The sequence below is a fragment of the Eurosta solidaginis genome, chromosome 2, assembly GCF_040869045.1.
Source record: "Eurosta solidaginis isolate ZX-2024a chromosome 2, ASM4086904v1, whole genome shotgun sequence".
NCBI classification, from domain to species: domain Eukaryota; kingdom Metazoa; phylum Arthropoda; class Insecta; order Diptera; family Tephritidae; genus Eurosta; species Eurosta solidaginis.
In genome coordinates, this window is record NC_090320.1 from 69,265,593 (window position 1) to 69,280,587 (window position 14,995).

At 36.6% G+C, this 14,995-nt stretch overlaps 1 protein-coding gene across 2 annotated transcripts in view; it reads right to left on the reverse strand.

Annotated features, from left to right (window-relative positions):
- Tbh (Tyramine beta hydroxylase) overlaps positions 1 to 14,995 on the reverse strand; it is a 94,760-nt gene that overhangs the window by 66,412 nt on the left and 13,353 nt on the right. The window contains exon 2 of one of the 2 annotated variants that reach the window (XM_067769539.1): positions 2,845 to 3,170. The exons of the other annotated variant lie outside the window; for it this stretch is intronic. Within the exon in view, the coding sequence (XP_067625640.1) occupies positions 2,845 to 2,989 (145 nt within the window). The 5' untranslated portion in view covers positions 2,990 to 3,170. The remainder of the gene's footprint in view (positions 1 to 2,844; positions 3,171 to 14,995) is intronic. 2 annotated transcript variants of the gene reach the window in all.

Consider the following 14,995-nt stretch of genomic DNA (forward strand, 5'->3'; position numbering starts at 1 on the left):
TTATGGCATGAAACGTATTCTAGACAAATTACTTGAAATAGGGCGGTGCCACGCCCATTTTGAAATTTTCTTTTATTTTTGTATTTTGTTGCACCATATCATTACTGGAGTTGAATGTTGACATAATTTACTTATATACTGTAAAGATATTCAATTTTTTGTTAAAAGACTTGAAACATTTTTTTTTAAGTGGACGTGCTCGTCATCCGATTTTCCTAATTTTTATTTAGCACACATATAGTAAAAGGAGTAACGTTCCTGCCAAATTCCATCATGATATCTTCAACGACTGCCAAATTACAGCTTGCAAAACTTTTAAATTACCTTCTTTTAAAAGTGGGCGGTGTCACGCCCATTGTCCAACATTTTACTAGTTTTCTATTCTGCGTCACAAGGTCAACCCACCTACCAAGTTTCATCGTTTTATCCGTCTTTGGTAATGAATTATCGCACTTTTTCGGTTCTTCCAAATTTTCGATATAGAAAAAGTGGGCGTAGTTATAGTCCGATTTGGTTCATTTTAAATAGTGATATGAGATGAGTGCCCAGGAACTTACATACCAAATTTCATTGAGATACCTCAAAATTTACTTAAGTTATCGTGTTTACGGTCGGACGGACGACGGACGGACGAACATGGCTAAATGAATTTCCTTTTTCACACAGATCATTTTGATATACAGAAGTCTATATCTATCTCGATTAGTTTATGCCTTTTCGGGTTACCGTTATGCGAACAAAATTAATATGCTCTATGAGCTCTGCTCAGCAGAGTATAAAAGGTCATACAGTGTAAGGAGTGCAGTCTATTTGAGAATGTTTTTGGACCGAGCAGCGCAATGTGTTACGCGCCATATTCCATCCAACCAACATGGGGGCGGTATTCCCATTAGGTTTGGCCGAGTCGATAAACCGCATAATCCCGTGGTATTAGGTCGACCTAAATAATTCAAACACTATTTTAAGCCACCGTATCGAAGATGTTCCTAATTTACATAACTTCCAAGTACAAATAAAACAAGTAAGAAAGGAAAAGTTCGGGTGTAACCGAACATTAGATACTCAGTTGAGAGCTATGGTGACAACATAAGGGAAAATAACCATGTAGGAAAATGAACCGAGGGAAACCCTGGAATGTGTTTGTATGACATGTGTATCAAATGAAAGGCATTAAAGAGTATTTTATGAGGGAGTGGGCCATAGTTCTATAGGTGGACGCCATTTAGGGATATCGCCATAAAGGTGGACCAGGGGTGACTCTAGAATGCGTTTGTACGATATGGGTATCAAATGAAAGGTGTTAATGAGAGTTTTAAAAGGGAGTGGTGGTAGTTGTATATGTGAAGGCGTTTTCCAGTTATCGGCCCAAATGTGGACCAGGGTGACCCAGAACATCATCTGTTGGAGACCGCTAATTTATTTATATATGTAATACCTGCAAAGATTTCAAGGGTTTTTTATTTCGCCCTGCAGAACTTTTTCATTTTCTTCTACTTAATATGGTAGGTGTCACAACCATTTTACAAAGTTTTTTCCAAAGTTATATTTCGCGTCAATAAACCAATCCAATTACCATGTTTCATCCCTTTTTTTTCGTATTTGATATAGAATTATGGCATTTTTTTTATTTTTCGTAATTTTCGATATCGAAAAAGTGGGCGTGGTCATTGTCGGATTTCGTTCATTTTTCATACCAAGATAAAGTGAGTTCAAGTAAGCACGTGAACTAAGTTCAGTAAAGATATGCCGATTTTTGCTCAAGTTATCGTGTTAACGGCCATGCGGAAGGACAGACGGACGACCGTGTATAAAAACTGGGCGTGGATTCAAACGATTTCGCCCATTTTCACAGAAAACAGTTAACGTCATAAAATCTATGCCCCTACCAAATTTCAAAAGGATTGGTAAATTTTTGTTCGACTTATGGCATTAAAAGTTATCCTAAACAAATTAAATAAAAAGGGCGGGGCCGCGCCCATTTTGAAATTTTCTTTTATTTTTGTATTTTGTTGCACGATATCATTACTGAAGTTGAATGTTGACATAATTTACTCATATACTGTAAAGATATTAAATTTTTTGTTAAAATTTTACTTAAAAAAAATTTTTTTTTAAAGTGGGCGTGGTCCTTCTCCGATTTTGCTAATTTTTATTAAGCGTACATATAGTAATAGGAGTAACGTTCCTGACAAATTTCATCATGATATCTTCAACGACTGCCAAATTACAGCTTGCAAAAATTTTAAATTTCCTTTTAAAAGTGGGCGGTGCCACGCCCATTGTCCAAAATTTTACTAATTTTCAATTCTACGTCATAAATTCAACTCACTTACCAAATTTCATTGCTTTATCTGTCTTTGGTAATGAATTATTGCACTTTTTCGGTTTTTCGAAATTTTCGATATCGAAAAAGTGGGCGTGGTTATAGTCCGATATCGTTCATTTTAAATAGCGATCTGAGATGAGTGCCCAGGTACCTACAAACTAAATTTCATTAAGATACCTCAAAATTTACTCAAGTTATCGTGTTAACGGACGGACGGATGGACATGGCTCAATCAAATTTTTTATCGATCCTGATGATTTTGATATATGGAAGTCTATATCTATCTCGATTCATTTATACCTGTACAACCAACCGTTATGCAATCAAACTTAATATACTCTGTGAGCTCTGCTCAACTGAGTATAAAAAGGTTGCAAAATTGAATAAATCAAATATTTATGCTACATATGTAAGGAGGTATGGTTGTATGTATGTACATATATATTTAGCAACCGCAATATTTATAAACAAACTTATTTAAAATGTAATAAATTGCACATTTGATTGATTGAGCTTACGATTTGCATTTGTGAAGAACGGCAACGGCAGGACAGAGAGCAGACAAAATGTGAAACATGTAAAACGCGATATGTAGGATGATGAATTTATTCTGGAGGACGTCAAATTGCCACTGGCGGATGTTTGTACGCCGTTTACAACCATTTTATTAACAAATAATGGGCGATGTTTGTATGCAAGTATGTAATAAATATTTATTTGTTAGTTTGTAATCGTCCTTGATGTGCTAGTAATGGATGAAGGTCGTGTCGGAAGCACATTAAGATATTGATTGGTCTTTCACAAGTATTTTGTTGTTGCAGTCGAGCAGATACCAACTATGTACCTAGAGAAGATAAACGCAAATAAAAAAAAATCATTTAATAGTGAATAATTAATAATGCAAATGGTTTTGTTGCAGAGCAAAATGTTTACTATTTTCAGTTTGTCAGTTTAAATATTTAAATTTTCTTGTGTTTTCTGCTATAAAATAAGAAAATAAAATTTGATTGTGAGTGTGTGGGATAAAATAAAAATGAAACGTTGTAGAATGTTTATATATATATACCTAAATATTTATTAACTCTATAGTATTAGGCTGTCCCTATTCGCCCGACATTTTTTTTGTACAAAATATGTTTTTATACTTCTCATGAAAATGAAATGGTATGTTAACTTTGTAACAAATCTCAAAATTGTAAGTCCTTAAAGGAAAATAGGTAGACTCACCAATTATATCGAAATGATCAGAATGAAGAGCTGAGTTTATTTAGCCATGTCCGTCTGTCCGTATGTATGCAAACTGACTATTAATATACGATTAATTGCAACTCACAGCTTTTGTACGAGACCAGCAAAGAACCACAATGATTTAAAGAAATCGTGTCGATGGCGAGTATTAGGGTTTAGCCTTGAGCATCTCCTTCGGTGAGACTACGCTTTGGACGAGACATACAGACAAAAGTGTGACCATTTTAAGTATTTCTTTTTTTCCGCAGACGCAGCAGTATCAGTCCGTAAGATCGTGGTTACGTTCGAAGCTTCCCTGGAGTAAGTGAATGAAGGACAATACCTCCGCAAGGAGCTACTCCTGAAATTTTTTTAACGATTTTCGAGATTTTGAGGCAAAAATCCAGGATCTTTCGAAATGGCCAAAACATTGATTTCCTTATATACATACATGTTGTGTTGTTTTAACCTTTCCTAAATTAAATTTTTTTAAATAGAAAAATCAAATTTTTTTAAAGTAAGAACGCCTGCCTTGGTGCTGTAACAATATCACAGGTACAGGTAAAATCTACGAATGCTCTACTCTACTGGAAGAAGGGAAAGCCGTGTCACATTAACTACTCTAAGCCCCATATTCGCCACGGAAATAAAAGCAAAATAGATGAGAACTTAGTTAATATAATTTTGAGGGTAAATACTTGCGAGGAAGACTTCATTAACCAAAACATGAAATAAATCTTGCGATATCTCAGCTACGATGGGAGACCGGGGTTTGAATACTTGATTACGAAAAAATACCATTATAAAAGTAGGGACTAAAAAATATCGCCATTTGATATTGCATCATATCGATAAAAGGGGGCAAACTTCTTGGAAAATAAGGGACAGTCTAATGTTGATGCTATACAAATTTATTCAAATTCTTCGTATGCAAATATAGTTTTAGTGCTTGTATGTAAAATTGGTTTTGTAACCTCAAGGGTATTTGGGAAGTTCAGTAAGTCGCTTCTTACTTTCGTTTACCACATGTGCATGTAGTTATGTATTAATATGTGTTTACGTCTGTAAATAAATGTATGTGAGACTAACATCAAAAGGAAACTGTGGGCCATGAAATCATAACCAACTAATTTGTTAAAAGGCTAACTTGAGGGTTTAATCATCTTCGTAATATGTCGCTTTGTGGTTTACAACTATATATGCATATAAGAGTGGTCCAAAAAAATCAAATGTATGATACTCTTCTGTATCTCCCCTTAAAACGATAGTAACAAAGGCAAATATGAAATTTATACATATTGACCTTGATTGAATACGTTTAATGCGTTTCGCAAAGGAATTAGCTCCATATTTAATAGAATAATCTCAACTTTGACCATTGTAAAATACGGCTTAACCATTTCCAGACATATTCCCAAGTAGTGTGTAGGCTTTGTAGGCATGAGATTAGACTTCCTACTAGCATACTGGGCGCAAACGTAACCTGTGACGGAGAACGCATTTTCTACCCGGTATCGTTGGTTAGGATGTTGATGTCAAATATCGCACTACAGACAACGCTCTACTGTTGTTGTTTTAGCGATGAGGACACTTCTCGGAGGCTTTTGTGGGAATGTTATCCATGTTGATGGTCCTTAGCCGGATGTGGATCCGGTACGTTCCGGTAACAAGCACCGATAAGATACTAGCCCGACTACCTCGGGAACGATTTAGTATGACCACATGGAACCTTCTAGGCCATAACACCACTAGTTCCATGAGGAACTTGAAGTCACAAGAGATTCGGCTGCTAAAGAAACAGGATTCGCCACGGGTAGGCGAGGTTGAAAATTGACTGGGATAATCTATAAATTGCGTTGGCAACCCCTTGGAAGTGTTGCGCTAGCTCTTGAATCAATTTGGTGTTTTAGTTACCTCTTACGACAGGTATACCTGTCGCGGGTATATTCTAAGCCCCTAAGCTCGCTGGGTGTCAGACAACGCCCTCCACGTACAGCTCCGAACTGTGTTCAAAAACAATTCAGTTAGCTTCTAGACCCCGCCCATCGTACACTACCAAATCGAGCCATAGAAGAATGTGGGCAACGGCTCTAAAAGTGGAATATTTTCTTTAGTCCACGGACATAACGTCCATTTGCAATGATAGCAATTATGACGTATTGGGCATTTTTCATTCCCCAAATAATTTTTTTGGATGTTCATAAATTATTATTTGGTGTTCAGAGAACAGGTAAGGTAAGGTTGAACTGACCGGTACGTGAGAACCTTAAATAGACTGAATGGGTCAATGGTGTTATCAGATGTTTGCTCAAGGACCAAACTAAAAAAACCCTATCAGAAACCAGGACCTCCATTATGAAATAAGTTCGGTAAATTCTAGAAACCTAGAACCTATGCTACTAGCTCTTTATAGATCTGATATCTGATCACTCTTAATAGCTGGAGCCTTAGCCTAGCGAGTACAGTGCACGAGCCCATTATCTTTAACACTTTTCAGTCCCGCGTTTGGTTTCGTGCTTCTTTGTCTATATGCAACTCTCGCCTTCTTTTAATTTCTTCCAATCTTATTGGGACGTCAACGGTACATATGTTAGTGAATGCGTACTTTTTGGCGCGCTCATCTGCTTTTTCATTTCTATCTGTTTGCATATGCCCAGGAAGCCAATACAGTTGTATATTTGCTCCTATCATGATTCCTTTTAGGGTCACTTACACTCGAACGCACTTTAAGCTATTGAACTATGTGAGATGATTGCCTTAGTTGCTGTTTAAGCCTCCTGTGTTTCTACTGCTTTGGTCACGGCTACTACTTTCACCTGAAAAGCACTACAGTGATCTGTATGATGGTGTGCTACAAATCGACCTTCCCGGAGGCACGGAAATTGTCGGCTATGCAGATGATATTGTCGTAGTAGCAGTGGCCAAGAAACTTGATCTGCTCCAAGCATTATGTAATGACGCCGTGGTAAGAATAAAGGAATGGCTGACGAACATGGGGATGGAGATTGCTAGCAATAAGGCATAAGTGGTTCTGGTGAGCAAAGCGGACTGTGGATGAGTTGGTCCTAACCATAGGAGATTATCAAATAAATTCAAAGCCTTCCTTAAAATATCTAGGAGTAATCACTGACTCAAAACTAACTTTTAAGGAGCACTTTAGGGCGGTGGGGGAGACATTTTCTAGCCCAGGTGAATCTACCCGTCAGTTATTATCCAAAGTAACCAGCTCTATAATATTATATATATCCGTATGGCACGGATCTAAAATGGTCCACCAAAAAGATATACTAGCAGCCTACCGCATTACTGCTATACGAATAGCATGTGCTTATCGGACGGTGTCCGACAACGCGATCCATGTTTTATCCAGGAAAATCCCAGTAGATCTTCTCTCAGGTGAAATGGCCGATCTGTATGGCATTGGAATCAGCCGATATTTTTTGACATTCGATGGCGGCGTGCAAAAAAAGTATGAAGGCCTGTAAATATCCATACATTTATAATTCTTTCAATATGTTAACCATTTAAGTGCTCATATATATGTATGACCTCTAACCAATATTCGAATATTTGTGTAAATTCTGATTTTATGTAAATTCGCGTTGATAAACGTTTACATTTAATTTCAAAAGACAAATATAAAATTTTCACATACATACACATACATACCTAACATATATAAAAATTAATAAAAACGATAATAAATTATACGAATTGCGCATTTGTTGGAGTAATTTGACCTGAAAATATGCAAAACACAGCATGCCATGGCGTATACGTGACTTTGAGGAATGTGCTTTCCGTTTTTCAGAGGCACTCATCCAACATATTTAACTATTAAAATGTAAGGCCAACGTAACAAGAACAATAATTAAAATGCATGACACAAATCAGTGCATATTAAGAGCAAATGTCATTTATGATATTTATTATTTTTTAAATTAAAATTGGTACGATTTATATGCAATATATACTATATAGTTTTGCACGACTGCGGGGACTGAAACTTTAAAAGAGACGAAATAGAAACGGGAGCTGGAAACAAAGCCGTGACTGCAACCAGTACCAAATTTACAATTAAACCATCTCTGGAAGCAGAACCGAAACTGCACAATAACGAGACGGTAACCAAACCCGACTCTGGATTCGTCAACGGAAGCGAAGCCTGAACCAATTCCGGAACTATGTAGGACCGCAACCAGGAATAAATCGGAAACCGAATCCATTACTGAAATCGAACAAGAAGTATAATCACAGTGGATCTGTTACCAAAACCTTGCGGTACCGGTCTGAGCAAAATAGAAACCGAAGCCAGAATCGAAAAGGCAGAATAAACCATAACAGATATTACAAGTGAAACCGAAACTAAAGCCGAAAGAAGTACTGTAACCGAAACCATAAAGAAGACTAAAACTGAAACTGATACAGCAAATGCCGCCAAAATCAAACTTTATAGACGGTAACTTCCGCAGTCAAAAACCTGATTGCACTTTATCTGTGTGGATTCAGTTATAGAAAGTACATTTTCGAAAGGAAGACTGACTACGAAATCTCGAAATGAAAGGCAAGGTATGCCGCATTCGTGACTTTGGTATATTTAGGAATAATTTTACTCACCTTTATCTGTTTAGAACTATTCGACGATTGTTCAGTAGTAAAATTTTCCCAAAAATATTTTTCAAACTAATTTAGTTTCAATGACTAAACAAGCGAACTTTATTGACTTTGAATATCTTCTTATCATTTGAATGACTGAACATTAAGCTATAGATTGCGGAAGCTGTTAAGGTGCGAATAGCGAATTTTACGCCAATTGGAGCCGGCAATTAGAACGTTCAAGTCATCACTCACCCCTTCTTATCAATTCAGGACTCTCTGTGTCACTACAATATGTATCTGCGTTACGTTTTTGAAGAAGGGCATTAATCCTTCCGAGATATTTTCTCTTGATTACTCCAAATATCAGGGGACCACCGAGGTGCCCTGGCATCAATTCCAAATATCAGGCGACCACCGAGTTTTCCCGGCCAAAGTAACATCAAAATTTAGGAAACAGATTTTTCAGTTAGAAAACAAATTTTCTAATTGGGGCCGCCCCTGGGAAGTGATATGGCAAATGAAGTGTATTTCTGCGATAAATGCTCCTCAGTGAAAATTCATCTGCCTTGCAGATGCCGTTGGGAGTCGGCATAAAACAAGTTGGTCCCGTCCCGCCAATGTAGAGAAAATTTAAAAGAAGCACGAAGCAAATTGTAGGAGAAGCTTGGTCTAAATCAGCTCGGAGGTAAATTGCACTAAGCACGTATTATTTTGGTTTACTCCAAAGATTATCTTTTCCTTATTTTGATGCCGTTCAGGATACCTAGCCTGGTATATGAAAGGCTCTCTTTAAAGAGAGAGAACTTTAGTCTTTAATTTTCTACCCAACTTAACACAAACCACAAAAGTAACGCTCTATTGGATTTCTGATCATTTTCATATCCATGTTTTCAACTTAAAAATTTTTGATTCTTGAGATGCTTTGCGCACTTTCTTCGCTTCACTTTCCGTGTACAAATCTTAGACCTGTGAAATTATTATGATTGGAATCGAAAATTCATTGGTCAATTAATTAAGCATATTTTTAAAGCAATTTTACACTTTATTTAAGCAGTTATTCCAATATGTCCAATGTCTTGAATCGAAATACCAGAAATGATGTGTGAAAACCAATTATATGTATGAATGTGGTAATTTACTTGCCTATTGTATTATTTTATTTGTTTTTCCCTTTGTTTAGAAGCTCGCAAAATTGCATGTCAGCTTGAATGCACTCAATATAACGGGTTTCAGTTTTTACAATTTTTGCAGGTACTTACGACATGCGAGAAAATCGTAAGGAAATAGCAATTTTCTATCTCCCTAGAAACTAGTACAACAACTCACACAACTTTACTCAAACATGCATATAAACCCAACAAAAAATTGCGTAAGCTGCTGCAAGAAACCACTTTGCTTGAAACTGGTACTTAGGCAAAACCAAGCGCAGATACCGCAAATCAGCTGCAGTGGCTGCTAACCACAGACATATTTATAATAATAACTTGGAGAGAAGACATAGAGATATAGGAATTGCCAGGTTCGAAAAAAAAACTTCGACAATAAATTTATCTTCGTCAACTTGAGAGTTTCAACTAAAAGACTGACAAAATTTCTTGACTGTATTACAAAAGGTAATGTCAGTTCAGGGATAAAAGGTTCTACAAGTACAATATAGGTAGGCTGGTTACCGAAGAAAGCTAAACTCCCCTCCTAGTCTAATTAAATCGAGCAGAATTCTCGGCAGGATATGGCGTCTACCAAGCAAGTTCACCTACTTACAATTGCAGATGAGTTTTCCTTTCCTGGTAATAAAAAAGTTTACTGGACATATCTCGCAATATAGTAACATCCCGGGACTGCCAACAATTATCATTATTATTGTAATAGACCGCATAGACAAACTCCGACTCGTGCGTACTGAGTTGGCCAAGAACATACAAAACGCTTTTGAGAAATCAGTTCAACGCTAAAACCTCCGAAGCAGAGTAAAACCATTCAGTGTAGGTGAAAATGTATATCGGCGCAATTTCGTTCTGAGCGACAAAGCGAATAGGTTTAACGCCAAGCTAGCACCCGTTTTTGTAAAAGCTACAGTTCTCGCCACAAAAGGAAACTCCATGTATCAATTGCAAGACATACATGATAAGATAGGGTGGTACCACGGAAAAGATATTAAGGAATGCAAGGGTTAAAACACAAGTTACCGTCAGATAATGTCCTATAAAACAACTAAAAAAGGACAAACCTATATAAATATCTATCTCCATCCCTATTTAATTATCTCCGTTTCGCATCACGCCACCTTTTTTTTACTTGTTTTTCCGTGCCTATAAAAGCCTCGGATTTAGGATAGCGGGCAGCTTTTGCTGGATAAAGTTTGCCCTAAAACGTATACTCGCGCGATGATCCTAGTATCGGCGAAAAGTTAAAAATCGCTCGGATGTAAGTTCCACAAGTAAAGCGGAAAGTTAAAGATTCGCTAATCCTTCTTAGAGAAAAATAATTCGGATTTTCGAAAATCTAAACGCGTAACCCGCAAATTAAAGCTATAATATTTAAAAGATCCATCAATGTTCGGATTGGTACTCACAATGACACGGATTGGGGCTACATCATCATCAACTTCACCATGGAAAACTCGCAGGCTTGGTTGCAGTGACAAAATTTGGAGTAATAAAATAATTGTATAAGTATATTATATTTAAACCTTTGAAAAAAAAAATAATTCTTTTTGTTTAAAAAAAAAAAAAAAGGTATATACATACATAAGTAAATGCAGTCAAGAGTCGTGAGAAATCGAGAAATTCCAAGTTCCTCTTGACTTCCAGTATGCAACTAGTTTTGTCGCGGTTTAGTCGTAATAGTCTGACTAAAAATATTTTCGAGGTGAAAAAATCGAGAAAAAAACATATATAATAGAAAAATTTAAGTTAAACAAATTTCAGAATATAGGATGTTCAAAAAAAGAAAAAAACACGGAAAAAATGTTTAACATAAAAAATTGTAAAAATTAAATCTTCCAATTAAAGTTATAAATATGTGAATATGTATACTTCCTTGAAATACATAACTTAAAGAAACAAAGCATATACATACTAAATATGAAAGAGAGAGAAAAATATAGTGTAGGTGACATAATTTTATTAAATTAAATGTGTGCGAAAGTTTTCAATGAACTTCCTTTGAATTTAACAAAGAAAATTATAATCTTTTTGAGTTTCATGGTTCATGAAAATTAAAGTAAAATTAGTATAAAAATATAGTTTGTTATAATTAAATGTTCAAGTTAGAAAAGGAGAGAGTGATATTTTTTTAAGTGATTGGAGAGAGAGAGTTTCCAATGTCTTATTGGCGTTCCAATAAGAATAAGAAAACAAAAATCTGATTGCAACTCGAAGCAATCGCAATATCGAATTCTAATTAGAATATTACATATGTGCTATAGTACCATTTTACAGCAAAGCAGAAGCATCGTAGAAGGCCTTCATCGAGTTCCTGCCACATCAATGCACGTAAGTTTATAATAAAATTGTTATATTTTCATACCATTTGGTTTTTTTTGTTTTGCATATGTACATATAATTTTTTATTTAACTACCGTGTTAATGATCATTCAGCATGATCAGTGAATCGTGAGAGAACGAGAGAATCAACGAAACGAGTTGGTATTAGAAATGTCTTTAAATTATTTGAGATTAATATTTACTAATACTGAATTCGTAACATACTTCAAAACCGCGGAAATTTCAATCAAATAACCTATATTTGATTTAATATGATTCGTTTTTCTGTGTTAATAATATTTCACCTGTTTAAATATCACACACTCTTTAGTAAGTTTGTAAGATTCCTTTTTGCATATAGTTTCGATTCCATGCCGTTCCTATAGGTGTTCGGACTTAAGCCTAATAGTAAATATTGGTACTTTTTTTTTTGCTTTAGTACTAAATTTAGTATGAAATCAAATTCTGATCTTTTTCTTTTTAGTTGATTAGTCTTTTATTAAATAAAACATGAATTGTTAAGTTTGCAAGAATGGTCTGAAATTCGTTGTTGTTGTTGCTTTACTTTGGGACATCTCATTAACATCTGAGAAGTCATGGTTGGGTGGGTTAAGAGCGGTAAGTAATTGATAGAAGAACCGCTAGGCAAAAGACAAAGTGTTGTGTCGCTTTCTAAAAAGGTTAATCAACGATCATATTGAGTGATGAGGTAAGAAATTCCTTAACCCTTACGTGTGCGTAAATTTTTTCTTGTTAGACCTTGGGTTTGTCGTAACTGGTGGTTTGGTCGGTCGTTTGGTCAACGAACTCACATAAGTGGCTGAAGCTCCGGGACAGCTAGACGCACACGGGCAGACGCCGATCATCTTCTTCGTGCCACCAGGTAAACTTGGTACAACTGCGAAACAATTGTCAATCCAGAGTAAGTATGCTTGTCAAAGGTTCCATAACATTATTGGACTTCGATGCACTGCGAACTTTATTCAGGACTGTCGTGCATGACCTTTCAGACTTTACTTTATGTGAAGGCTTTAAATGTATTGTTACGAAGATTAGCAACAATAAGGGGTACTGCCATCTACAGGCCGATGCTAAGCAGTAACGTGAATTCACATCAATAATTCAATCATTATGTATCTACATAAACGAATCAATAATTGCGTCTACACATATGTACGTATACGAGCAGCGGAGAACCAATGCACAAACTCATGCATATATCTTATCTGAGTTGTCACAAGAGAGGGCTATCATTTGTGCAAGTATTACTCAAATGAGAAGTTATAAACGTAGTTGTGGCTGGTGATTTTGTAGCTGAAACTAACTAGTAAGTTCTGGAATAGAAAAGCCTGGAAGTATGCAATGAGAAATCAAAAAGTATAAAAGGCGCGACAGTAGAGGCGAAGTAGAGTTTCATTTGAGCTATCAATCAGTTTGGTTATTAAGTAAGCTATTCGTTGCAAAGTTTGAGTGTTATTGTGAAGTACTTTAATAAAGGCCATTTTGCATTATTAAATATTGGAGTTATTTATTCAACAGTTAGTGATTCGAACTTAGCAGAGGGTTGCAAATAAGAGGATTTGCGAGTAAATTCGTTACAGTATTTAAGTACTTCTTCAGGATTTTTACTAGATATAACGAAGCGATTCAAAGTCACGCAGAAAATGTGAACCGGCGTTTTTTCCTCCAGATCTCAAAAGCGACAGACTTGTGTGTCGGATAGACTTAACCTACTTAGTCGATACCGTAGGCTACAGTGTACAGTATAGTACCCAGTGAGAGCTCGTAGGTCCTGCGCAGATGCGTTACGTTCCGGTACCAAACCTGGACATCTCGGGAATGATGTATTATGACCACATGCAACCTTCTGGGGCATACCGCCCTCCCACCCCCTAGATCCCTGAGGAGCTCGGAGTCGCCAGAGCCTCGGCTGTTAATGAAACAGGATTCGCCAGGAATAGGTGAGGTTGAAAATTGGTTTGGATAAGCTATATATTGCGCTGGCAACCCCTTGAATATATTAGAATTTTTATTCGCCTGTTACGACAGGCATACCTACCGCAGGTATGTTCTAATCCCCTAATCCCCGCTGGCGGAATGGAAGTATAATTAATTTTCTCTGTTTTTGCGCCGGGCATTCAAACCAGTGTTAACAGAACTGCGTTGTTTACAGAAGAGCTTTGGACCATAGAATGCTGCTATAGATCCTGCTTGGCTAGATAGTCTATCTGTTCATTACCTTCACGCCTCTCAACAAAACTTTGGTTTTGACTCCCATCATTTGGTATTCCAACGCATTAATCAATTAGCATAGAAGTAGTTGTGTAAGCGCGCAAGTCACGCAAGGCTAATATAATGAGGATATTCCTCGATGATAAATATCTCCGTAGACATGCTCAACCGCAAACTTCTATTGCATGGGTATCTGCCAGAAAAAAAGTGCGTTAGCATTGGTATAAGCTCCTGTTTTTGCTTCACCAAATTTTGATTCATCCGTGAACCAGACCTCCGAGTGATGATGAGTTCTTTGATTCCCAAAAAGAACTGTCCACAAACACTTTAAAATTCGTGAGATCCTGAGCATGGAGTCCATTGATACACGTAGTTGCAATATCTATGAATTTCTAATTACTTCCATATGCCCTGTCATGTTTCCGTTTTTTAGCTCAGAATATTTTGCGTTCTTAATGCAGCAAGTGTTGCATCTTTTTCCTGTAGAATAGCGAAGGGAGGTATGCCCACTAAAGCACTAAGTGTATAAGCCTCTCTCGAACCGTCAACCCAAGCTAGTCTACGCAGTTTGCTTAATTTTGTTATTGTTTTTATTTGCGACGTCTTTGGCCATCAAACTAAGTAAGTCTAGTTGACTATTGGCTCAATATAGCATTTTGGAAGACATTCAGTCATAGTGATGCCTTTCGACTACCTACAATACCCAGCAAATTGAAGGTAAGCCTGAGTACGTTAACGTGAGAGTTACTTCAAAGGGCATTCGCTTGACCATTATTGTATACCCCTTGTAGCAAAAACGCACCGCCTGGCCTATAGTACAAGGCAACGGATACATTTTTACCACTCGTTTCAAGGTCAACTTCAAATGCCATACTATTGCAAAATGCCAAGTTCTGCGATCCAAGGGTACCGTCTCCATTTTAGTTGACTCGCTAGATGGTCACCTTGGACAGCTAACCATTAAATAATATGTTATAGCTGATGACATCAGGCAGTATATATAATTTTCAATTAAAATAAGCCTTATATAAGGTGCACATTTTTCCAATATATTGTTATTCACATAATCTAACTAGCTTATTTTCTAATAGTGCTTTCTTTTCTACACGAAAATTTCGCCTTCACG